This window comes from Coloeus monedula (assembly GCF_965178545.1).
Source record: "Coloeus monedula genome assembly, chromosome: 18".
Taxonomy (NCBI): Eukaryota; Metazoa; Chordata; class Aves; order Passeriformes; family Corvidae; genus Coloeus; species Coloeus monedula.
This window is the reverse complement of record NC_138798.1, coordinates 10,339,750-10,365,531: the sequence shown is the minus strand read 5'-3', so window position 1 is coordinate 10,365,531 and position 25,782 is coordinate 10,339,750. Positions and strand designations below refer to the sequence as shown.

At 42.0% G+C, this 25,782-nt stretch overlaps 1 protein-coding gene across 1 annotated transcript; it reads left to right on the top strand.

Moving 5' to 3' along the window:
• The first annotated feature begins 1,359 nt into the window (after positions 1-1,359).
• On the top strand, positions 1,360-25,679 carry SFI1 (SFI1 centrin binding protein). Its single transcript, XM_082293512.1, has 28 exons — positions 1,360-1,531; positions 4,699-4,770; positions 6,434-6,541; positions 6,711-6,805; positions 8,303-8,420; positions 9,039-9,141; positions 10,029-10,185; positions 11,337-11,498; positions 11,904-11,974; positions 12,705-12,797; positions 13,175-13,272; positions 13,560-13,641; positions 14,563-14,741; positions 14,958-15,033; positions 15,803-15,898; positions 16,310-16,386; positions 17,033-17,123; positions 17,618-17,714; positions 18,378-18,538; positions 18,951-19,025; positions 19,321-19,395; positions 19,764-19,940; positions 20,765-20,901; positions 22,107-22,350; positions 23,007-23,154; positions 23,934-24,057; positions 24,750-24,852; positions 25,396-25,679. The coding sequence occupies exons 1-28, from the start codon at positions 1,512-1,514 to the stop codon at positions 25,501-25,503; spliced, it is 3,147 nt and encodes a 1,048-aa protein (XP_082149638.1). The 5' UTR covers positions 1,360-1,511; the 3' UTR covers positions 25,504-25,679.
• Positions 25,680-25,782: the final 103 nt, after the last annotated feature.

The window sequence follows — 25,782 nt, the reverse complement described above, 5'->3', positions numbered from 1 at the left end:
CAGCACTGTAAGTATTGCCGAGTCTGTTGAAGCCAACAAGTACTTTCCAAAGAAATGCACAGGGAGACTCCATAGCAACCAGTGGTTGCTACGCACCAGCCTCTAGCTGAGTGGTTGTTACGAGATGCTGTAGGCTTTGAGAAGGCCTGAACTATGAGAAGTTGTGCTTCACTGTCGCCTTTCTGTACATCGCTGTTGTGAGCTAAACCAGGGTTTTTTGGCTCCCAAAGGCACATTTGCCATAGGTGCCTGTTAATTGATGCTCACAGCAGAAAAGTCCAGTGGCACAGAAGCGGCAGAACACTGTTTTTTTTGCCCAAGTGCAGCAACAGCTTCCTGCCACAGCCCGCTCAGCCCGTTTCCCTGCGCGGGCTCGATCTGTGCCCGTAGTCGGTAAATCCTGGTCACACCGGGGCCGCACGGGGGCGGTGGCGCCCGCCCCGCCGCACGGGGGCGCCACCGCGCCTGCCCAGCAGCACCCGGCCCTTACGGCGGGGCCGCCTCCGGCGCTGCGGGTGCGTCCCTTCGCTTCTCTCCCCTTTGCGGTCGATCTCTCCGCTGCTGGCCCCGTGTTTCGTGTGCCGGTGCCTCATCCGCAGGTGCCGGGATCTGGGGCGCCCTCAGCTGGGCGGGAGCCGCTGCCGCAGTCCCTCACGGCGGGGTTGTGAAGCAGTGTCGTGTGGGTCTCAAGTGTTTGGCCATAAGCACAAAAAGCTTATTCAGGGTGTAGTTACCTGCTGAAAGGAATTTCGTGCAGTAAAGCTGCAGGAAAATTGTGTAGGGTTTTGGTTTAGTTTGTTTTTGGGGTTTTTTTGGTTGTTGCCTTTTTTTTTTTTTTTTCTGTCACACCCTAACCAATGCTTATAGAAAAATCCACTTTGGATCTCACACTTAAGAGGAGATGCCATAATTCCAGATGCTTTCACAGAGTTGGACAATTCCTGGGACCTTTGGAAGTCACGGGGTTCCATGCATATAGAAGTTCTTGATGGAGCTAGGTGGAACTCATTGTTTTCTTAATTTTTAAGTGCTTGTGAAGGAGAGGAACTTAGTATTTAAAAAAAAAAAAACAACGGGTGAGAAGGAGTCAGCTGCTGATTGTGTCACCCTTGCTTATTAATTTTAGTAGGGGCATATAACTTGGAGCAGTTACCTTTTAACAGCACCTTCCTAGCACATTTGGTGTGGGCAGAATTGCTGCCTTAGGATTCAAATGGGTATAAATTTATTAGCCTTAGATTAAGCCAGCACAGTGTTGCTCAGGGCAGTGAGGCTGTGAGACACACAGATACTTTCCATATTAAACATCTGGAATTGCGTTATGCTGTTTGAGTGCAGGTTGTCTGAGTGGAAGTCATGCCATTTTTATGATACAGACTGCATTTAGCATAGATCCATGTGATGAATCCATCACAAAGTAACAGGCGCCAATTTGTGATTTGTCCAGAGTTAATAGACAACATTGCAGAGCAGAGTGTGCATTTGTACTGCAGGCTTGGAACTACAGTGAAATGGAGAACTTCAGGAGCAGGTAAGCAGTAATGAGAAGCTACCATGTTAAAGACCTCAGCTGTAATTTATTTTGATTCTATATTTATGACATCTTAAGATTTCCATGGGACAGAAGAAAGTTGAGTTGTTCTCACAGAAGGGCTTATTGATCTCTATGGAATTTTGTTAACCAGAAAATGTTCTCTTAAAAGCAAAGTAAAAAAAAGAGCACCCCACCCCCAAACTGATCATGAAAGACATCTTCATGTGGGTTTACATTATTATAACATTTAAATATAAAACTGATGTTAGTGAGCTTGAGATATGAGACTGGAACATAAGATACTTGGACACAGTTGTTGGCCCAACCACAGATTTACTCCATGTTGTTGGTTCTCTTCCCATGCTTTCATTTTCCAACTTGACAGGGGAGAAATGATCCTTCTTTGACTCTTATTTTTCATGGTCACTTGCCATAAATTTTGGGGGACATAGGCTGTCATCGTTAAATATGTCCAGCACATAACAATGTTTCAAATAGAGAAATAATCCACTTAAAAGTAAATATGTTGGGAAATTATTAAATATTCATACACCTTAGACTTTACTACAAAAATTCTGCATTGTTTAACTGAAGTTTGATTTTTTTTTTTACTCCTTTTTGTAAGGTTGTCATTGCATATGATCAGACCAGGCTTACCTTTGGAGCAGATGAAATAGTTTTAAAGGGAGTTGGGCCTAATAGGTGTGTACAATTTGAACTGAAAATTTGCATAAATTTTAAAGTGCCTGAAACTCCTCTTCAAAAGTGCTTAGAGTTGCTTTAACTGTACATCTTGATGTGAACAGAATTCTTTTGTCTGCTGGACGGGGCCTACCTCTTTCAGAAAACATTCAGATAATATTTTATAGAGCAAGAATTTCTCACACAAAATATAGGTCTTGTTTTCTTCCATTAACTTTTTTTTTTTTTTAACTCTTTGCAGCCTGCTGGAACAAGCCAAAAATACTGTATTTCTTCCCAGTGATTTGTTGTTAATAGTGGTTATTCAGCTGAAATTTTGAAACTTGCATTGTTCAATCACTTTGACATTTTTTTCTGCCTGCAGCTGTGTTTTCCCTAGCTCAGTTCAGGAGATTATTAGGGTGGGATTTCAGATTATCCCCTTCTGTTGCCTCTTCTGGAACTCAAGAATGTGTTTGTGGTTTTAATGTGCAAAGTTTCAGAGTGGCGGCAGCATTTGTTTTGGGAAAGAAGCTTCAATAGAACTGGTTCAGCAAGTTTTATCTGCATATGAGTTTTTTTAATTCTTGTTTTCAGAAAATTACTGAGAAAAAATACTTAGAATTCATAAAAACACCCTTGTTATTTTTCAAATTAGAACTACACATGAAAATAAGCTGTGTGATGGAAAAATACGTCTAATTTTGGTTTTTAATGACAAATACGTAAAAACAACAAGAGATTTTCAGGGGTTTTTTTTAAAGGAAAAACACAGTTAAAATATGAACAAAACTAGGAAAGAGTTCCTTGTGAAAGAGCATTTTATGTTAAAATGGAAAATTCTCACTTCAGTTCACTAGTGCGTAAGAGAATTTGTCAGCAGTAGACAGAATACCTTGATATGTTTGAGACTAAAAGGCAGAAAACCACAGTCAGGTCTTCTCTGTCAAGACACCCTGTGTGTACACACATAAATGCATTTGAGTGCTTTTTCATTTCAACATTAGAGGAGAAAAGGTTTGTCTGTGACATGATTGCACTGAAATGTATCTTCCTGGTTGTGTTGGGGAAAGTTTAAAATTCCAGATACTGCAGAACACCTGATAAAGAAACAATAAATGTTTTAGCATTTTGTAGCTGTCATGTTCTGTATGGGATTAGATACCTTTGTTACAGAGCAAGGTATTGAAATAGTGCCACTTCTTTGCAGATAATACAATTTTCTACAAAATATATCTCTTTTCCTTTTAAGTTCAAAACCCTGATGATGCATGAAATCCAACAACCACCTGAGCATCATGTTCATGCAGCTGGGCGATCTGTTGCTCCCCAGTCTGCAACACATGAATTTCAGGACAGAGGTCATGATAAGCCAGGTCAAGTTTGGTATACCCAGATTCAAAGAAGAATGTTAAAAAAATTCCAAAGCAGGTGATAAGTACAAAACATATTTTTCATAAAATGGAGCAGGGGATCAGATGTAAAAATGTCTGGGTTTAGTACTACCAGTGTAGGTTACAGCAGAAGCTTTAGCTCATGGCCATGGTAGACAGTTCTGAAGATGCTTTGTGGTTACTTGAGGACGAGGACTGACAGTCAGATTTCACATATTTTTTATTTTCAAAGGCAAATTTAAAAATGGCTATTTAACAATATTCTTTAATACACTGCCAGGTGTAATGATTTCTTCTTGCCCTCTAATTTTTTTTGTTGTTGTTTCTTTTGTTTGTTGAAAGAAACTTGACAAAGGTGGGATGTAATTGTTTAGAGATTAAAAGCCTATCATTTGTTGAGCAGCTGGAGCTGATGGAGCAGCTCAGAGCTGCTGGAAGAGGGGAGGCCCCCCCTTTCTGGCTGTATGCTTTAACTAATTACCCTGTGAAGCTTTTGGTGCTTATTGGGGTCCTCCGTGTGCCAATTAACTATGAAGTGCATTGGGAAAAAAGGGGAGAAGGGTGATAGTGTCACAGTAAAACTTTAATGAGCTGAGCTGGTGTTAAGAGAACCTTGTGGAGGTATGGAACTGCTGAGGGGAGGTGGGAAGAAGGAAGATCTGCTGGCTTCAGACAGGGCCAGACATTAGATTGGCTCAAGTGTTCTGGACTCAGCTGGTCTACTTGAGGGAAACAGTGATGTTACCATATTGAAATCTCAGAAAGGGCCCCCAGTCAGCCAGCACCCTGCTCAGTAGTGTCACTGGGTGTAAGAGGGATGCTCAGAATGCATTTTGGCTACCCAGCATTCCTAAAGAAGTACATCCCAATTCAAGTTTTGCAGTAATGCTTGGGCCTCTTTATACTTTATGAATTGCTCTGTTACAGGTACTAATTTCAGGGTCTAAATACTTCATATATGCATTGATCTCTGAAAACCAGACCCTTACTTTTATTACTGAAACTAGAATAAAAGTTCCTATTTTCACGGCTGCCTGGGAATTTGCAGAGGAGGAGTACAAAGGCAACTAACATTTCCTTATATTCCAGATATCTAGCAAGGAAATTCTTCTGTCTGTGGGCAAAAAAGACATTTGCACAAGTTCTCCCTTCCAAAGCCAGGTACATAAAATTTCAGAACTCGGGGTGGTTTTTTTGGGTGGTTTTTTTTGTGGTTTGTTTTGTTTTGTTTTGTTTTTTGTTTTTTGTTTTTTTGTCGTTGTTTGTTTGTTTTTGTGTTTTTTTCTTTTTAATGGCTTAGTGGTAAACCATTGGGCTAAGAGAGTACTGGCTGGCAAAAAAATACTTGGATGTATTTTGAGATCACTTGAAGGTTTTCTTTGGGTACCTTTCTTGCTTATGCTTTTTTGTTTTTAATAATCGTGGTTAAACTTTTATTAACCAAATTCATAGGAATTGTGTTTTGATAAAATTGAACAGTATGTGCATATAAATGATGGGATGTGATTGGGATACCTGCTTTAAATTTAACTATTTCCCAAAGTTAAGATGGCAGAGATTTCACAGAATATTCTGAGTTGGAAGGGATCCACAAGGATCATTGAGTCTAACTCTTAATATGAAATTCAGATAATATTACTATTTGCACTGTTGTTCTTAATGTATATCTGTATATGTTTGGTATCTGTCTGACTTGGAAATACCTGTGGCAGATAATTCATTTCTGCTGTCAGTATTCTGTGAGCTGCTGAAAACCCATGCTTTGTACTCATTTCTTGTTTTGCATTAATTTGCCTGTTCATTCTTGCTTGACCACACCCTTGAGAACTGAAGCAGTTCCCAGTGGGAAGACTTGCACTGGGAATAAGATCAGATCCTTAGTCATTCAGTTTCATTTTTCTGTATCACATATGTTCTGTTTCTGACTTAGTTAGTAAATGGAAGTTGTCCTGTGAACCTCACCACTCCTCTTGTCCTATCTACTGAATTGTCACTAGTTTGGCTGTCTACAAATTCAGCACAATGATTAATTTATTTTTTAGGGAAAGGGATTTTATAAAGACCAGCAAGGAGCATAAGCAATAATGAATTGCCTTTCTAGATTTAAAAGTACCCGGTTCTCCATAGCTTTAATTTGCGATACCTGTTAATGCATGTGCAATACTGTTAACGCACCAAGTCCAAAAAAATAACATATAGCTCATTTCTTCTTTTTTTTTTTCTTTTCTGCATGAGTGCTTGGAATGACTTAGCAGCGTGGCTTGGGTTAGGTGGCTGTGAATTGCAGCTTGTGAGAAGATTGATGTGTTTCACTGAGAGACCTCTAGGTATTCTGGGCCTAATTCTGCTATTACTACATGATGGAAACATCAAAGCATTATAAAATCTGATGTAGCTTTTGTATTTATTTATATATATATAATATTTTGTATTAAAATAGCAAAGAACAAAATCAGAAAGGAAAATACATGTATTGTTATCATCTGTTCTAGTTGTTAGAATAAAACACAGAACTGAGGATAAAAGATGTGGATAGGTCTAAAGTCAACCGGCACTCTGATGTTTGACAAGTTAACAACAGCTGTCTTTCATTCCTTGTCTTTATGCGAAGTATTTACAGTCAGTAAAATGATTGCTTCTTGCAATACTTCACAGAGTCTTGGAATAAAGTGTCACAGTAGGGTAATGGTTTTAAATGCAATTAGATGTTAGGCTAATCAGGCAAGCCTGGAGAAGAGGTGGTGTAATCTTCATTAAAACTGATTTGTGGTCGCTCTGGAAGCCTGTATGATGTCTCCTATGTCCAAATCTTTCAACTGTTTAGATGCTTTTATGATCAGAAGATTCTTCAAAAAACTTTTGGGGAGTGGAGGGAGCAGTGGACAGTTTGTAGAGAAAGGAAGTTCAGCCTCAGAGCAGACAACCATTACAGGTTAGTAAAATGACTTCCCGTTGGGGTGTGTCTGAGAAATTTTGCTTAGGTTCTGAAGAAGTTTTTAATACCAGTGAGCAAGTTACATCCATGGTATGTCTAGGCCAAGAGCAATGTTTTCATTGCTTATTTAAATATTTTACTGAATGTCACTTCTTTTATTTTTCAGGCATTTGCTCCTTAAATTGATATTCAAGACTTGGAGAGCCTATGTATGCCAGCAGCAAGGAAAGAGGAGCAAGTATTATATTGCAGAGTCTCATGGTAAGTGAAGTGATGGTAATTACCAGTATTTGGGGACATACTGAGATGGGAGTTTCCATGGGAAATATTTACCAGAATCTGTGTCTCTTGTGCCTGTTTGCACCCTGAGCTCCCCCATCCCATGGCAGTGCAGTGCTTGCAGGACCAGATGTCAGGAGGGTTCTGTTATAGGGGTATAGCTATATAGTTGTTTAGGGATGCCAGTGAATAAGCTTAAGGGCCTCTCCATCTGCTCTGGATTGCACTATTTGTTTTTGAGGTGGTGGTTTGATTTTTTGTTTGGTTGTTTTTTCGGTTTTTTTTTTTAACTTAGTATGTTTTTGAGTAGATGTTTTTTGATAGAATGTGTTCTTGGAATTCTCTATCAACTGTTGCTATAGACATTAGATAGTAATTCCCTGTGGTTTTAACTGCACTTATTTAAGGTCTATTGACTGTTCCTTCCGGCTTGTGTCTTGCAATTGAAAGAAGCCTAAACTTTTGAAGTGCCCTTTGTCTTAATGTGTAGGTTGTTTGCTCTGCAAGGGATTTGACTTGGAGCTGTCTATACTGGTAGCAACTTTCTTGGGTTCAGGGAATATGTTTTGCTGAAGGGAGGTTTGTTTAAAGATAATAGTGTGGCTTTGTTCTGTGCTGATTTGCAGAAAAAGTTAACCGGTCTCTTTGCACATGAACCGTAGCCTCAGAATGTCCTAGAGACCAACACCTTTGGACACAAACTGACAGGCTATCCAGACTTCCTTTCTTACTGAGTGAGGCCAGAGTATTTACAGCAGAAGCTATGTGTTACTTAGTCAAAGATAGAAAAAGGTGACCTGTTTCAAGGTTAATACTTGATTCACAAGGAAATCCTGGAAAAAAAAGTTGGGGTTTTTTATGTGTAAATGTGAAGTGGCGTAGAATCAATGATGTTTTTTTCTAAAAACTTTGCATCAGTGATGTCAGTTCTGACAAGCCAGCTTGCTGTGAGGAGAAAGTGTGGCACACTGCATAAAGTGGTAAACTGGAATTTGTGACACCACTTCTGTTTTTAGCTGCCTGACCAGCCTGCTAAATAAACTTGACTTGTTTCTGGTTAATTTTCTCTGCTTGTAGTAGAGAATAACTCTTGAAAAGCAACTGATGAACCTGCTGAACTTTTTTTTTAAACCAAACCAAAGAAAATCCTCTAATTCTAGCCCAGTACGGTCATTACACTGAATATTGTTGTTCTACAGTTATTTCCCCTGTAAGCACTGAAGACAAAGTGATTATCGGCCATTGTCCAATAATTCATGCTGCTCTGAACAAGTGGCATGGATGGTGCTGTCAGCAGTTCTGAGACTTCTCACTGCGACACCCTCGACCGGGGGGAGGGTCGCTGTCATTTCAGGGTTTCCCACAAGATGTCCCTGCAGGCTGAGGGCACAGGAGTCGGGGGTGATCTGCAATGGAGTGGTTTAGATGTGCCAGATTCCCATGTGAACTTAAGATGCTGCCATTTTTTGTCATACACAGCAAAGAAGCAAGCTATGCTCAGGACCTGGCAGCACTGGCTGGTTTATGTTGGTGTTCAAAGGACAAAACATGGGATGCAGTCTGTGGCACTGGCATTCAGGGAAAGAAGCTGTTTGCGGTAAGGATGGAATACAAACAGGCAGAGCGGCCCTGATCATAAGGCCATGATCTGTGTTATCTTTTCCTGCAGTGACTTCGTTCAGTGTTTGATTTTTTTTTAAGAATTCTTTTGCTTTTTTGGGATGTGTGAGTTCTTCTGGCACACCTATGGACTGTGAATTTAAGAGACCTTTATATAGCAGCCTGCCAATTCCTAATGGGAGCCTACAGGAGGTTGGAGAGTGACTTTTGCAAAGGCATACAATGAGAGGACAAGGGGGAATGGCTTTAAGCTGAAAAAGGGTAGATTTAGATTAAATACTAGGAAGAAATTCTTTACAATGAGGGTGGTGAGGCACTGAAACAGGTTACCCAGAGATGACGTTGATGGTCCATCCGTGGCAGAGTTCAAGGTCAGGTTGGATGGGACTTGGAATAACCTGGGATAGTGGAAGGTGTCTCTTCCCGTGGCAGGGGGTTGGAACAAGGTGATGTTTAAGGTCTCTTCCAACCCAAACCAATCTGTGGCTTTTTGGAAAGATTGTTGTTCATACATTTTTCCAGTGAGATGAAAGTGATTTCTTGCACCAAATTATGGCGCCTGTGTTTGAACTTGTCTGTAACATTGTTTTGGCAGCATTTCATGGGCAGTGTGGAGAAGGCAACACTATCAGAAATGCTCTGGACATAAAATGAATATTTTGGCTCTGCAGCATTGGGCCCAGGGCCTGCAATTTCGAGTAAGTCTCAGGAACTTCAGCTACTGTCATTTCTAATATTCAAGTTGCACACATGTGAAAATGTTGCAGATGAATAAAAATTAGGCCTTGTACTTATTTACTTTGCAAGAGATGAGGAAATGGAATGAAGCTGTGTCAGGGCAAGTTCAGATTGGACATTAGGAAAAGGATCTTCCCTGAGAGGGTGGTCAGTCCCTGGAACAGACTCCCCAGGGAAGTGGTCACAGCACCAAACCTGTCAAGAGTTCAAGGTGCATCAAGTCCAACTTCCTGCTTCTTGCAGGACTACTTAAAAGTAAATCAGATGACTAAGAGTGTTGTCCAGATGGTTGATCTTAGCTGAAGTGAAAACAGCATGGGTCTCTTTATTTCTTTCACTGAAACTGTGGCTTTTTGTCCATTTCATTAAAAAGAAGGGATGGTATTTAATTTGACTTGCACTGTAAGATGTAACACGGCCTGTTTTGGGGCAGTATTCTGCTAAGGAAAGAAACTTGTGACTTGGGAAGTCTTACAGTATCTTGTGATGTGAGTCCCTCTTATATGAAAATACTCTGAAACAAAGCCTGTTGGCACAAGAGAAGTATTTTATTGGTCTTTCAATGGGAAAAAGTGTGAAAGTATTTAAAAATGTGAAAAACAAGTTTGATTTTCACATGTTTGTCTTTGACCATTTCTGTGCTGACATTCCATTGGTGTTTGTTTGGGTTTTGTTGGGTTTTTTCCCCCTCTTATGGGGGGAATCTCATTGCTCATGGCTTTCACCTTTAGACCTCATATGGAATTTCCTACTGTGTGTGTGTGCTTCCTCTCCTTCTCTTTGTTGTTTTTCCTAATCTTGTTTGTTTTTTACCCTGACTGCCCTTGCTCCTTAATTGTTCCTTCAGGCTTGGTTGCAGTGGCAAGAGCTGTATTTATATACCCAGAGTGACAAGCAGAAGGACACCAGGGCAGTAACTCACCATCAGCACTGGGAATTGAGGAGATGCATGGGAGCATGGCTGGGATACCTGGACCTCAACAGAGTAAAGAAACGTCAGAATGGTGAGGGAAATGGTGATTTAGGACAGAACAGGGCTCAGCCCCTTTGCTTAGGGCACAGTGATGGTTTTTTGTGTTCTAGGAGACACTGTGATGTCTCTGCCCACCAGGTCATGAGATGCAGCTTGGGCTGTACACTGTGACAGGCCTGGCTAGCTCAGCTCATATGCTGAACTGTCAGGAGGATCACCTGCTTTCCATGTCATTTACAAGAAAATATTTTACAATTCACTTGATGAAAACTTGCATATTGTCTTATATTTTGTCTTTGTGAGATTGATGTATTCAAGACTTTGATCAATCAGTTTGTGGATTTTCTTGGATTTTCTGGATTTTATTCTTCTTTTTGATAATCAGTCAAATCTCAACTCCTATAGGAGGGTAAAGATTATTACACCAGTTCTTTTGTTTCTTCCCTTGAATGGGAATGTGTGGATGCTGAAGGATTGATGCAGAGAAATCTTCCACCTTTCTGCCAGTATCCATGTGAAAGTTTTGATTTCACACGCATGCTTGCTGGGAACAGTGAGAGGTTTTTGTAAACTAATATTTTTATCTCACAGCTGCAGTGTTGTTATGTTACTGACTGGAGAAATATTTTGAAATGGGTGTTGTGGTTTAACCAATCATTCTAAGAGGTGGATGGTCAAAGGACCAATAACCTTATGCCATTCAAGTGAACCAGGTTATATAAAAGAGTTTGGAAATCAATAAATAATTCCGTTCCTTTGCTGGACTGGAGTTATGCTGCTTTTTTCACCATCCCTGGTACAACAGTGACAGGAATGAGTTCAGATATTTGTATAAATTGCTTTTTGATTGGTGGCAGTGGAAAATAATCTAGCTTGGATATGCAGGAATTAATAATAGGGGTATGCTGAGATGTAAGCAACCTTGAGTATGTTGAACAAGTAATACAGTGTCCTAACTTCCCTTTCTTCGATCAGTACAGTAGGTTACTGCTTTTAAACTGCCTTTGCGATCAATAGGAAGCGTATGATCTGTAGCTGAGCATTAGTGTGAATTCTTGTAACCATTTTTCAGTGTTAGAGCTCATGCCACTTCGGAACCAGTGGCTCAGATGCCAGGATCTCGTCTGACACGAATGAGCGTAGGACAGAACAAGCCATGAGTGATTTGTGTTTGTCTCCTAGAGCTGGCCCAAGAGTTTTGCCGAAGCAGGACGCTCCGGAGGTGCTTCTCTGATTGGCAGCAGTTGTGGGAGTGCAGGAGAAGAATGCATGCTCACCAAAGGGACCTGGAAAAACAAGCAGCAAGGATTGCCTTATGGAGAGTCTTTGCACACTGGAAGCATTGTATCCGATCTGTGTTTGGTCCCTAGCAAAGACAAGTTAGAAGCATCCCCACAGGGGAAAGATCCAGTTAATAAGTAGGAATGTTGTGCAGTAGCGCAGGTGACAACAAACATGTTGTCATTAGATAGGTGTATGTAATGCTATACTAACTAATCATTAAACTGTTGTAATTACAGTATATTAGCAGCTAAGAGCCTGCGGAAGATAATTTTTGATTGTTATTTTAGAGTGAATCAGAAATATATTGTGATAAGCCAGCAGAATCTCAAATTTTGACTGTAGTCAGAACTTCTGCAGATAACAGCACTGGAAATTCAAACATTGAAGCAAATTTAGATGGAGATGTAGTGCTGCTGTGTGGGAAAAGGTGGTTTCTGTGTAAAAGATACTTTAACTCAGTGACAGATGTTGTGCTGTGTGTGGAAGAGGCTCAGCAATATGAGCTGGCTGAAAAGCACTACAAGTGTCACCTGTTGGTAAGAGCACTGTTATGTGGTGGGTGGCAGGGGCTGTGGAGGGTCTCTGTAATACTGACCAGTGGTGTGTGGGTGTTAAGTGGGAGATACACCAGGTTTCTAAATTTAAACTATTCTGGAATCTGCCAGTTGAATCCAAGTGGGGAAACTGTGCTGCTGTCCAGAACAGCTATTCTTCCAACTGGGAAACTGGTGAAGTAGATTCATCTTGAGGGTGTTGAGTTACCTGCTCCCTGGCTATTCCACCATGAGATTGCCTTTTCCCCTTGATTTTCTTACGGTGTTTGCTACAAGAATTACTTTTTCTTCTCTGCAGTAATGTGTGCATGCTGCTTTTCACCTGAGACCAAAGATCGCTTACTGCATGTGTGAGTGGTTGAGTGTTTTGGGGTTTTGTTTAGGTTTTAGGGTTTTTTTTAAATAAATACTAAATCCCTGAAGGCTGTCTGAAAGGCGGGCACAACCAAGCCTCCAGCTTTTTGGAACAGAACTATTTTTGAGGTTGGATCAGTACTCATCATTAAAAGAATACCAATGTACTGGTTTGGATCCTGGAGGGAAAACATTAGTGATTATAAGAGCAGGATGATTAGTGATTTGAAGCAGGATGCTCTCATAATTCTATTTACCATGTTCTGCCCCCACTCAAGGGATTCTAGGATTCTAGACCAGTCTAAATTACCTGATTTGGATTACACATGAAAGTTGTGTTTATTTCTTGTTGTTACAGGAACTTGGCTTTAAGGGTCTTCAGCAGAATGTCCTGGACACTCATCTTCAGCAAATGAGAACAAATCTGTCGTCCCGTCAGCATCGAGTTACAGTGGGTTTGACTTTGGTTCTTGTGTTAGTTTGTCTTGAGCTGTCCTATTGACTTCCACTGTCACCTACAAAGTAATTACTTTTTTATTACAGCAGTAGCTTTGTACTTAAATACTAATAGCCGCAGAAAATCTCCTGTATGAGTCAACTGGCACTCTCAGATATGTTATTTTAGTTTTTTGTTTCCTGTGTTTATGGTGGATTTTTTCTTTTACCAGAAAAACTTGTTGGGGGTTATGAAGTTTGGTATATGAAGCAGTGCAGGAGGCAACCATTGCCGTATGCAGTTTCAGTAGGACTTTAATAATTTATTTCTTTGCATTCTTCTCCTCACTTGGTATCTTTGAGGGGTTTTGTGTCTTTCTTGTTTTATTTCAGGTGCTGCAGAAGTTCTGGAACCATTGGAAGTCCCATTTGGAAGAGAAGGAGGAAGAACAGCAGCAGGCCTTAACATCAGTGGCTCATGCCCGTTATAGGTATGCAGAGAAATATTAATACAGACTCGTACAAATGTGGAATCTGTGGGCCTTTGATTCTCTTCTAAAGTAGGGTAATACCTTTGGGGGCATGACCTGATGACAATTGCTCTGACTTTTTCTGTGAGTAATGAACAATTTACATTTCCTACTTCTCTGTGGAATGTAAGAGGGAGATTGGTTAAGCCTAGCTCTGAGGCTCATTTAGCCAGTTGAAATTCCTAAAATCAGTATGTTTTCTGAAGGAATTCTCTCCTATGCTGACATTCTCCCTTTTTGCTTGCCAGGAGGGTGTTGATGAGACAGGTATTTGACACGTGGCTGCTGAAGGCCTGCAAGCTGCAAGAATATCGAATGAGAGAGAAGAGGGTAAATGTAACTTTTGTACCTTGCTTAAGAAATAGAGGGGATGATTTCATTGTCACTGTCTGTGAATATGAGTTAGCATGAGATGAACTTGGCTGTTGTAAATTCCCTTTTCCTTGGTGAGGGATCAAGTCTGGGGAAACAGATTACAACCAATATTTACTGATCACCTTTTTTAAGTTAACCAGTTTGTTAATAATAGAATCAAGTTATTGTTAGAGGATAGTCATTCACATAGTTCATTCACTTATTTCATCACCCTATAAATGTGTGTGTGCTCTCTCTCTTTCTCACACACTGTCTCATAGTTACTTTGTTGAAATAATAATAATACTAAAGGGCCAACCCCAGCCTATTTAAGAAGTGCGGGGTTGTACTGACAAATTAGCTGCTTTTAGGTAGGTGTCAATTAAGTTTTTTCCAGGGCCCTTCATTTTCTAAGGGGGATGTGTGTATATATATGTATATAGTCCTGGAGTCTTTACATGTAGCAGCCACAGTGGCCTTTTATATGGTCTCTTACATAACTCCATGTTGACAGTAGCACATGTGGGTGTCCTTGTGCAGATATGGCTCACCCTTGGTGGTGTGAGATTATCGGTTCTTGTAAATTCAACAGGACTGGTTTCTGAAACGTACTGGTTCTTAGGAGTCCTTCACATGTTATTTTATCAATTTGTGTTTTTCCTCTCTTTGGCCTGCTGGTTTTTGGTAACAGCTCCTCCGTCCATATGTACACAGCTGCCTGCAGAGCACATCACATAACTTCACAGCAAAGGGGCTTTGATGGCATGTCCATTGCTGTTCAACCTCAGAAAAAACAAACATTGGACAGTTCTGTGCATGTCATCTTTAAGGAGTTGTTTTCTGCTGTTTGTAGCTGGCCTGTGCTGCGCATTCATTGCCGTCTTCCGTCCATTTCAGGCTGTCCTTCATTTCGAAAGGCAGCTCTTGCACTGTTTCTGGTGCTGCTGGCGTAGGAGAACAACTGCACGTTTGGAGGAGCAGGAGGGCTTGGTTCGTGCAAGAGATCACTACAGTAACCAGCTGCTGCTAAAGGCCTTCAGTTTGTGGAAGCAAAAGACTCAGGCGAGAGAAACAGAGTAAGAATTTTTTTCAAACAATGATTTGGATTGGCCCTGTGGCAGCTTACTTTGGACAAAGAGCATTTAATTCACAATGGTGCTCACTCGTTTTTTGTGCTGTGGAATCTAAGTTGTCTTCCAGTAAATGAATTACTAAAAATAACAAATGTGCACTCAAGTCTGTGCTAGAAGTGTTCAGTAACGTGGATTGCCAAATAATTATTTTTCTCACAGGAGGCTCAAAGAGACAGAAGCTTTAAAATTTCACTGTTCAAAGTGTCTGCAGCAGACTTGGAACAAGTGGAGAGAGGTGAGAGAGTTAACAGATGGGGAAGCGTGTGAATTCTTTCTGTTATGTTTGAATTCCTTGTACCCATATGGCTAGAAGTTAACTTGTTTATTTTAAACATTAGTCATTCCTAAGCTCTCCTCCCTTTTCAGGTGGATAAAACCAGTTCACTGTGGGTGGAACAGGAACTGTGTAGGGAGGACAGGGAATTCTTTTTGTTTGTGCATCTAGATGTGCTGAGAATGGGAATATAGTTTAGATGTACCTGGGAACGTAACCAGAGTTAGTGTGATGAAATTGTCCCTAGCTAGTACTGGGTGTGTCCTTCTCAAAACTTGAGTTAAGTTAGAAGTTTGCAGCCAGGCCTTTGTGTATGGTTTGTATTTGTGTACAGGTTGTAGCAAACACTGTGACAGAGTACTTTCATGCTAGGCCTTTTCCTTACCATGATACGAGGTACCAGATGTACCTTGCATCACGTCTTGAGAATCTGTGAGAAATTTTATAGTTGGAGCTGCTAGGTTGGTGCAGACCTGTTAACTTAAATGGATTGCATTAGTCTTCAAGAGAATTCCTACAAAGGGCAGGGAAAAAAGCACCTCAACTAGGCCTTTTGGGGAAATAGCAGAGTGCAGCACCAGTTTGAGTGAAAACCTGTTACAGCAAGGTGAAGGTTTGATGTTTCTCCAGAGACTGGGAATGGTCCTTTTCCCTCCTGTCTCTGCCATTACCTGTTTTCTGTCCTTCATGGGTACGTATCTTTTGGGTTTCTTCCACTTCCCCCTTACAGTATGTGGGACATCAGCGTGAGAAATGGAGGAAGTTGGTGCAAGCAGACCTGCACTATCAACACACATTACTGGGCAAGACTTTGGCATCTTGGAAGGTAGGATGGAACAGCCTTTTCTTCGGGGCACTTGTCTACATGTGCTGTAGTGTTTCAGTGAGAGCTGAAGAGCTGCCACACTGCTTCACTCGAGGCACATACGCACCGCTTGTGCAGGGTAGAACAGAGGCTTGTGTATGTAGGGCTGTATGAGCTCTAGCATTACTTTTTGGAGCAGAATAACCAAGGTAATCTTGTAGCACTGATGAATGGTATAATCATAGCTAGCATTAACTGTTGTGTAATGATTGCTTGTCACAGAGAAGCAGCATTTGCTTTCAGTGGCTGTATTTTTTCCCCCTGTACTTTACTGCCAGTGCTACGTATGAGCCGCTACTAAGAGTTTCTAGATGTTGCCTCTCCTCACAGGTGTTGAGGTAAATTTACCTCTCAGTACTATTTCTTTTTCAGATTTACCAAGAAAACGTACAGTGTATTCTGTATCAAGTAACTGAGAAGGAGAAACAGCACGCTCGACTGCTGCTGCGGTGAGCCTTTTCCTAAGCAGCATGAGAGGAGTGACTGCACTGCAGTCAAATTAATTACTTTCTTTCACTGCCACCTTTGTAACTTTTTGAATGTTCAGTGCTGGGAGTTGACTCTGCCACGCATTGCTGTTTCTTTGCACGCAGGTCATCTAGTTAAAAGAAAACAATGTCTTCCTGTTTGCTATCTGTTTTGCTTGAATATTTTTTAAATCTCTGTTTAGTCCTGTGAGAGTCAACAGACAGCAAACTGCATCATTCCCTGTTTTTTATGGTATTAAAGCAGCCTGGACGATGCAGAGGCATCTCTTGCATTACAGTGAGGAGAGTGATTAAAAATACTACCACATGGCGCTGGTTGTAGTTACTTTACTTTAATTACCTTATTTGTTTTAATGCTATACAGCTTGAGTCACTTGCAGAGCCTGATTGGCTCAGCTGAAGCTGCTGTATTACAGAGTGTGTTGTGTTTTGCCCTGCCTTCTCTTCAGCAGAGACCTGAAGGGGCAGAAGTTGATTTGCATGACTGAGTTTATAGGTGCAGCTGGTTTTGGTTCCTCTGTGAGTAGGAAAGTGCCAAATGAACAAGTGAGAATCATTCTTAATGGGTTTGTTTGTTTTTAAATTTTGTGTGTATTTTTGCCTTCAGACAGGTGCTGTGTACCTGGAGAGAAAACGCCCTTGCTCTTATACATGAATCTAAGGCAGATGAGCACTACAGGAGAGCAATCCTGTCAAAGGTAGGATCTGTACAGCAGGTGCCAAGGTCTCAGTACAGGTGCTGATTCAGGCAGGGGTCAGGTAGTACAATTAGAAGGACCAAACACTTAATCTAAGAGCCACTACTAAGAGAGATCTGCAAAATGGGAGTCTCATCTTGTTTTTACAGGTGTCTCTGAAACTTGTCTCTGTAAGCTCATGGCTTTTTCTCTTCCTCCTTCTTCTCATTTCTTAGAAGGAAGGGAAGACCAGTAGTATGATACAGCATAGTAGTATTGGTGAAGTGGGGCAGGGAGGGGATGGATGCAAGAGAGGAACACCTTGAAAAATGCCAAGGGGACCCTCTGAAATACAGAAGTATTTGATTTGTAGGAAATTCTTACTGTCCTGCTGAGCCTTATATGAAAAATGAGGTGGAAGTGGTTATGTTACCATTGATGGGGGGAGTACATTGTGTCCCCTTCCATTGCAGTGCCAGTCTGTGTCCCATCTCCTGTTCACATTGTATCTTCAGGTGCTGCTGCAGTGGAGAGACACTGCCTGGCTAGGAGCGTGTCACCGCCATCTGAAGGTGACAGCTGTGGTGGAGGCCAGAAAACATTTGGATATAGGTGAGCTGATGTAGATGTTGAACTCTCAAAAGACCTTGTTGCCTGTGTATGAGCCAAGGGCAGTCTGTTGTGTCATCTGTACAGATGAAGTGACTGGATGGTCTGTTGGCTTACAAAGAATGTCCCCAGAGAATGGAGAGTGAGTTGGGACTCCAGTGATCTGCTGAATGCTGCTTGTGTTACTTCTGCTTCTCTGTTTGTTCCTTGTACTATATAAGGAATGCTAACGCTTCCTTCTTCAAAGGAATTTTCAATTACTAATTTTGAGAACCTCAGACATCTCTTTTGAGGGCAGTGCAAGTAGTCTTACCAATTACTGCTTTAGTCATTCTCTAATAATTCATACTGAAAGACCCTCAAACTCTGCAAGCATTTTCATGGCACCATGGTACATTCTTCACACGAGGACTCTGAAGCACAGAGGGCATATGATTTCCTAAAGGTTACAAAGAATGTCAGTAGCAACAGGGAAGACTTGCAAGTCACAGGTCCCCGTCTGTTACATGCAGTGTTTCACAATTGTCCTATACTGAATACTCTCAGTGCTGAGTGTTGTCCAAGTTAAGTGTTGCTGAAACAGTCTGGAAGAGTAGCTGATCGCTTGATACTCTGAGATTAATAGTCTCCTTTTGGTACATGGGTTAATTTATCTTCCCCTAACAGTGTATTTACAGACCCTGTTTCTTCACTGGAAGGAATTAACAAGGGAGTCTCTGATGCTGAAGGCTCAGCACCATAGGGCAGCACAGCACCACCAGCAGCACCTGCTCCAGAAGTACCTGGTGAAATGGAAAAATTATCATCAGAAATGCCTTGGGAAAAAGGTGAGAATGATCAGCAACCTCCTCAGCCTGTGGGAAGTTACGGGTGTGGAGGAACACGCTGTGTTCCCTGGTGAAGGGAATGGCAGTCTTGGCTGAGAAGGAGCATGACAGTTTTGTGTACTGAGGAGGAAGGAGCATGGCTGTGTCTTGCCCGAAGAAACTGATAGAAGTAACAGACTTAACCAGACAACCCGAGCTTGCCAGGATGGGACCATATACTGCGAATGAAATCCTTGCTGGGCTTATAGATACCTGCAAATGGGGTTACATTGTAGGGCACTTGGGTATTGGGAGTGGCCTCAACAGAGCAAAGGGAGGGTGATAAAGGCTGTTGGGTAGCTGTTCTAATAGCATTTGGCTCAGATAAATGGGGTTTGTCTGCAAGTGACTCAATCTTTTGGTTGCCTTGCAGCTGCTGCAGAGAAGGGGAGATGAGCTAATGACTCATAGACTTTGCTCTGCTTCCTTCTCTTGCTGGAAAGCTCGGGTAAGGAATTTTCCCCTGGGTAGATACCTGGATCCTTGCTAGTCATTCTCCCTTCTCCTCCACGTTCCATTTATACAAGGACCAAGAAAACTTTGTTTAAACATTTTCAGGATTTTTTGGTTCAGCTAGCACAAGGGACACCTTGCCATAGACTGGGTGAATTGAGTAGGTTTTTCTGCTCTGGCTCTACCATCACTTCCTCCTTGCTTGATGCTTTGGCTGGTGTTGGGTATTTGGCTGGTGTTGGGTATGTCAACTCCTAACCTGGTTGCTGTGCATTTTTTTCCCCTTATAGCTGTTGCAGCAGCAATGGGAAAAGCAGAAGACAGTGCAAGCATTGTGGCACTGGTCCCTTTCAGTGCAGAGGAAGGTAAGGGGGTGTGCAGGGCAGGGGCAGGCAAGTGAGTTTGCAGATGTACAGATCATGTGCAGATTTGAGTGCAGTCAGCAGAGTGCACACTGAATGTCTGTTTCCTTTCCTCTTTGGGATGCTGTATGTTATTTTGGGATGCTGGAAAACTCCCTAAAATTTCTTAACTGATTAGAAAATGCACACGTTTCCCCATCTGGCCTCAGCTGATGTAAATCTCTGTCCCTCTGTCATTGTGGCAGTGTCCTGCTGTTGATGTAGCTCTGCCTATTCCTATCCATTGTAAGGGAGAGTTGCTGTCTGCAGGGGGAGTCCCTGGCCTGGAACCTGTCTGTATAATGCTTGCAGCTCTCATTGTTCTGTTTTAGGCATTTGATGCTTGGCTCAGGTTTGCAAAAGGGCAGCAGGAGAAGAAAGATGGCATTGAAAATGTCACAGGAGTTCACCACACAACTCCTTTGAGAGAAGATGCAACCCGTGCCTTGAGAAACACTGCTGGCATCAAACAGCTTCAGGGTCAGCTCCACACCCGGCACCAGCTGGAGGTGAAAGAGTGGTTGCTCAGATACATATCCAGAACTGGGCTGCTCTGGTCTCTGCTCTGTGTGTGGGGTGTGTGTTTGTGTGTGTGTCTATGTGCGTGTATGTATCTTGGAGCTCCACATCCCAGCTGTTTTTAGATCCTACATACACTTCTATCTCTGGTTTAAGGCATTTCATTCAGCTGAGACTAGAGCACTTCAGACTCATTGGGAACCTTTCTTAATGAAACTATTTCAAAACTGGCTGATTCCTGCCATAGACAATATTCGTGATTGAAACCTTTGCACGTGGGTCAGATCTCTAAATTTTGTGCTAGAATGAAGCATTAGAGACTACATCTGATCCTGTCTTAGCTTTAGCAGTGCTTATACCTTCATATGTGGGCTTGTGTCACTTCTGCCTTTGAGTATCAACCCAGCCCTGTGCGTGAAAAGGATGCCTGTATTGACTGCTCTCTTCCCGCTTCTGGGCAGCGTTCCCAGCTCCTTTCCGTGTTTTCAAGATACCAGTTGTTCCATTTGCTAATGTGCAGCTTGCCTTGGTGCAGAAGTACCCAGTTAATTTTCCTCACCCAAAATGTTACCACAGTGGACCTCTTGATTCAGTTTAGAGAGCTGGTATGGCTGTGAGGGCATCAGAAATCTCGGTTCCTTCTCCCTGGGTGATACGGTACTTCCTGCTCTCAGCCATCAGATGCTCATCAGATTCTTTGTGTTGGCAGGCAGCCTACAGTCTTCACCAGTCAGTGTATTGTAGTGCCATGCTGTAGAAACAGAAGGCTCTCTCCCAGAAATTAAATAAGCCTTTTTCTTTTTTGCCACCTCAGAAGAAGCAAGTGACATTGAAAAGGCCTGATGTTAGTCCTGAGACAAGAGAACATTCGTCAGAGGAGGAGCCATGGCCTTCAAAATGCAGACATCTACCACTTCACCCTGCTGATTGGGGCTCAGTTCTCTGTGGCCTGTGAGTGTAAATTTCCAGTCCCTCCCCTGTTTCTCTGGCATATATGTAACTTTGCATATATGTAATCTATCTACATGTGTCTCATTTTTGTGTATCTAAGTTCTCTCATTGATGACTTAGTTCCATGCATTCTCCTTAACTGACTCTGCATCATGTGGCTGGTGGTACAGAGTTACACAAAAGCTGCTGTGTAATGCAAGCATCAGCCCACACATAGTGAAGGTATTTGTGACTGTACTTGCCAGTGACAGGTAGAACCAGCTCAGCTTATAGACCTTGCACTTTGTGTTTCTCAAGGTACAGTTGAATTTGTGGAGCACTGGCCATTTGTCATAGGAACAGTTATATAGAGAAATGTTTGAAAGATACCTTTGATGGGACTTTGGTCATCAGGAGAGCTTATCTTGCCCAAGTGACCTAGTGTCACTGAAGCTCTTGTTTTTTTCACTGAAGTCATCTGATGAAATGATAAACATCAAGATCCTGGTGTACAGAAGCTGAAATTTATTCTTGCTTCTTTCTTTTCCCTGGGGAAGCTATTCCTTAAAAAAATACCTATTGATCATGGGGCAGTTGCAAGGAAGAATTGTCTATGAAGCTTCTCAGTGCAGGACAGGAACCCTACAGGGAAATAAGATGGTAACTTCACATTACTTTAAGCAAGTTTATGCTGCCAGAAGAAGAGTTTCTGCTCTGTTCAGTTATGTCACTTCTACCACTCTTCGTGTTGGCACAACCATAGTGAACTAGAGTCTCACATTGATACACACTGAAATGTAATCTTTAAGAATCATTATTGCATGCAAGGAGAATGTTGCAGAGAAGGGATGAATGATGAAACAGTACTGTTTCTTTAGCTGCAATGCCAGCTTACGCCAATTTACAACACTCATAAGTCTGGGGCATTCTTTGTTCTGTTGTACTTTTCAGAAATGCTATTCAGCAAGCCAGGTTACCACCATGGAAGCCTGAGTTTCCTTTGGAGTCTCTAGAAAGCAAGGGACTGCTGGGACCTCCTTTTACTAGGTAGAAAATCAATTTTAAAAGTAAAGGAAAGAGCGTGATTTAGAGTGGGCATAGTAGAGCAGCTAATTGGAGAGCTGTATGCAAGGGAATGACAAGAGTCTCCCCTTTTTTGCAGTGACTGCAAAGGACAAGACCAACAGGTTGCAATGTATAGTGACCTTATCCTTCTTCCTGTACAGGTCAGAGGTACCCTTTCAGCAAATATGTGTGAATAAATGTTCTGCACAGACTGGGAACTTAATGCTGACACCTCGCATGGAAGAAAGTACCTGTAAATGTCTATCTCATCCCCATCCCTCTCTCACTTGTGCTGCTCTCCCCTCTCTCCCCCTGTGGACACAGGACATGCACTGTGCTGGGCAGGGGCCAGAGCTATGGTCTCCTGCATCTTTCATGTCCCAAATGAAAGCTGGCTCAGAAAAGGTGAGTGTATTGCTGAAGGAACAATTAGTGTGTGTATTGGGCTGCTGTCAGCAGGCCTTCTGCTTATTGCTGTTTTGTGGTTCTTCTGAACTGCCCACCTGGATATTGAGCTGTTTTTCACTTGTTCTAGCTGTCATCTTTAAAGCTGACCAAGTGAACTGCCTTTGAATGCCCAAGAACTGTTTACCCCTAGTCTGAACCAATCCACATGTGTGTTGTACTGTATTTCATGCCTTTTTCCTGGTGGTCTTCCTAGCCAGATCTTTTCTTAGCAAGTGACGTGAGGGTGCTGCCTCTTCAGAGTTCAGAGCAGTTACAGTTTGCTGTCCAGATTGCAGGGATTTAAGAGAAACTAAATTTAGGACCAGTGGGTGTGTCTGAGAGCCTCAAAAAAATGAAATTCACTTAACCTGCAAGTAGGTGCTTCATTTTCAACTCCTTTTTCCACACAGAATGGGAAGTTTTAGAAATACCTCCATGCTGGAAATCAAAGAGCCCATCTTTTAAGCTCGCTTCTTCTGTGGGATTTTATGAGAGGGGCTCAGTACCTACAGGAGTTGTCTGAGTGGGAGTAGTCGGTCAGGCACATGCTACTTGTAGGGCTTACTGAAGAAAAACCCTTTGAGGAAAAACCTGATATCATTCTGGCCTTCTAGAGAGGAGGTCAGCCTGTGAATGGTCACAAAGGAGCCCATTCCCAAGACTCTCAACAGAATTCTGTGGAGAAGAAGTTGCAACCAAATTTGCAGCCACATTTGCTGTCACCTGAAAACTTGGTGGGAAAAGGGAGTCACCAGACTGCAGGTAGGTCCTCAGATCTGAACTGTAGCAGTTGCTCATCCTCCTCTCTAATCTGTATGAGACTGCAAGTCACTGCCACAAAAATGTGTGGGAGACAGGGCAATCTTGTGTGCCAGCATCAGGAGGTAAAGGATATCAGTATTCCTTTCTGGGATGGTAAATGCAGTTGTATGGATTCTGCTGAGTCTGGGGGCTAAAGCCCTGCTCTAGGTATTGAAGGATGGGAACTGCTTGGGGCCAGCTTCTCTCAGCAAGAAATGTGCTCAGGTGCTGGGGTGTTCTTATGTACAACAGAACTTAGTTCAGGAGGGAAGAATTCACCCAGTAAGGCTCTCTGAGATTTCCCTGTACTTACAGTATAGCTGTAAGGGGGACAGATGGTGTCTTAGCACCTCTCACTGTGGTGTTTTAATGACATCAGAGCAAGAAATGTGTTTTGCAGGACTAGACTGTACTTAATTACTTCTAGACTAAATGTAAAAGATGAAATCCTGAACAGGCCAAAATAGTATCTGTAGTACTAAAACCATCCACCGAAGCATTTCTTATCTTTTGTGTGTTCAGTCTTCAGAGCTTGTACTGCTGTCAGAATTCCTGCCCTCTCACTGTACCTGATCCTTTAGGGTCAACAGGTACATGTCACAGGGTAACAAAACATGTGAAAAAGACTTGGGAGGGTTCAATTTTTCCTGTCATTAAAAATAATTTCTTTTCCTTCTTACCAAAGAAAGAGTTGATGTCTGTTCTACCTCCATTGCTTGTGCCTTGTATTTTCTATTCAGCTGAAGGGGAAAAAAGGGAGCACAGTTCCAGAGAAGAAATGGTGTTGCAGAGAAAGGTGGAAGTTGAACTCCGACATATCCAGCAGCAGATGCAGTACTACTACAGCAGGAAGCAAGAACTCAAGTATGTTGCAATGCCCCTTTAGCCAGCCTTTCTTCGTGTTGTCAACTGTTGTGCTTTTTCTGTGTATCTGCTCTGAAAATAATTGGTCTGTTCACAGTAGAACTGTGAATGAAACAGAAAAGTTCCAGAGATTTTTATTTTCTCCTTTCGAGTTCACTTCAGGTGAAAGAGAGTAGGTGCATAACTACTTCTGTAGTCAGCCAAGTGGTTTAATTATACCTTTGGCAGCTCTTGGAGAAGCATGTCAGAGGTATCACTGGGTGTAATCGGAAGACAGTACAAATGAATTGCACAGAGCAGTTGAAATTTAGCTTTTAGTTATTTTATCAAGAGGAGTGAGGTGAAAAGCTGAGCTTTTCCAGCTTTCAATTAAAAAAATTAAATATGGCTGGTATTTGATAACTGCTCTACTAGAACAAGAAAATAGAAATGCTTAAAAGAAGATGGGGCTTGGGGGGAATTTAACTGTCAGGAAAGGAAGAAGTCAGGGACTAGAAGCACGAGATGGAGGCAAGAGTTTTCAGATTCCTCTGCTTTCCACCATTTTTTTCCCTTTTTAAAAAGATTTAAACCATTGACTGCTTTGAGACAAAAAAATGGGTCTTATTGCAAGTATCAATTGCAAGTCTAAGTTGGCTTAGACTGTTGAGCTCTTAATTGGGATAAATAATCTTTCTAATCTGTTTTATCAGGTGCTGTCAACAGCAGGCACAGATTCTGCAGCAGTGGCTGGAAATGAGCATGCAGGCAGGAGCCCAAGATGGTGTGCAAGGAGTTCAGGAAGAATTGGGTCAGGTGTGTACACAGCATTTAAATTGAAGCTACTGAAGTGATTATGACTATGCTATGCACTTAGCCTAAAGGCTGATGGTAGCTGTGATGAGTTGTGTAGTAAGCTGTTAGTAAAATGCTAAGAGAAATGAAATTTGTAGTCAGGGTTGAGGAGCAGAATAGGCTGTGTCTAGATGCATCTTCCTGTTCATTCAGAAATGTAACTCCTGCTCCAATAGACCTTTCTGAGGCTATTTCCAAGCTATGGATCAGGCTTTCATAGACTGAATCTCAAAATTTTTCCTGCAACTTCTCAAGACAATTTCCTGTGTGCAGACTGCATCTGCACTGCTGACAGGCCCCAGGTTCACACAGCCACGTGTGGGTACTGGTACCTCTGACTCCAGCCAGTACCAAGCTGTTCCTGAGTCACTCAATCTGTCACTTACTGGCCCTCAAGTGAGATAATACAAAAGCTGCTGGAGCAGCTGTTGCTGTCAAAAAGACTAAATACTGTCTCACTGTACAAATTTATGTTTATGCTCATGCACTTGTCTTCCCTTTCAGTTAAGGGTGAGGATCGATACTCTCACCAAAGCACAGCTAGCCGAGAGACATCATGTGCAGACCCTGCTTGCCCGCCTGCGAGATATCCAGCTTGCCCTGGATCTGTAATACATCTGAACCAACTTCCCAGCTCAGGGGTAGGACTTTTTGCCCCTTTCGTAGGAGGGAATGATGGAAGAGATGTATCCATTCACTTAGTTGTATGTATGGCATTTATATTTGATAAATTACGTTAAATTAATTTTGCTTTTTTTATTATTACTCTACCTGATCAAAACCAAACTGGAGCTACATCTACCTCATGCTGCACTTCCAATACCTAGTTTAGGTTACTTGTCATGCGACAAAGATAAGCAACACAGATAAGACTTTTTATTTCAAAATGCT

Excerpts from the sequence above, each read along its gene's own strand:
- SFI1 (XM_082293512.1), top strand. The coding sequence starts at position 1,512 with ATGGAGAACTTCAGGAGCAG. Across the intron at positions 11,499-11,903 it reads CTTTGCACACTGGAAGCATT|ATGTTGTGCTGTGTGTGGAA; the intron begins GTATCCGATCTG and ends ACTCAGTGACAG. Across the intron at positions 15,899-16,309 it reads AGACTTTGGCATCTTGGAAG|ATTTACCAAGAAAACGTACA; the intron begins GTAGGATGGAAC and ends TTTCTTTTTCAG.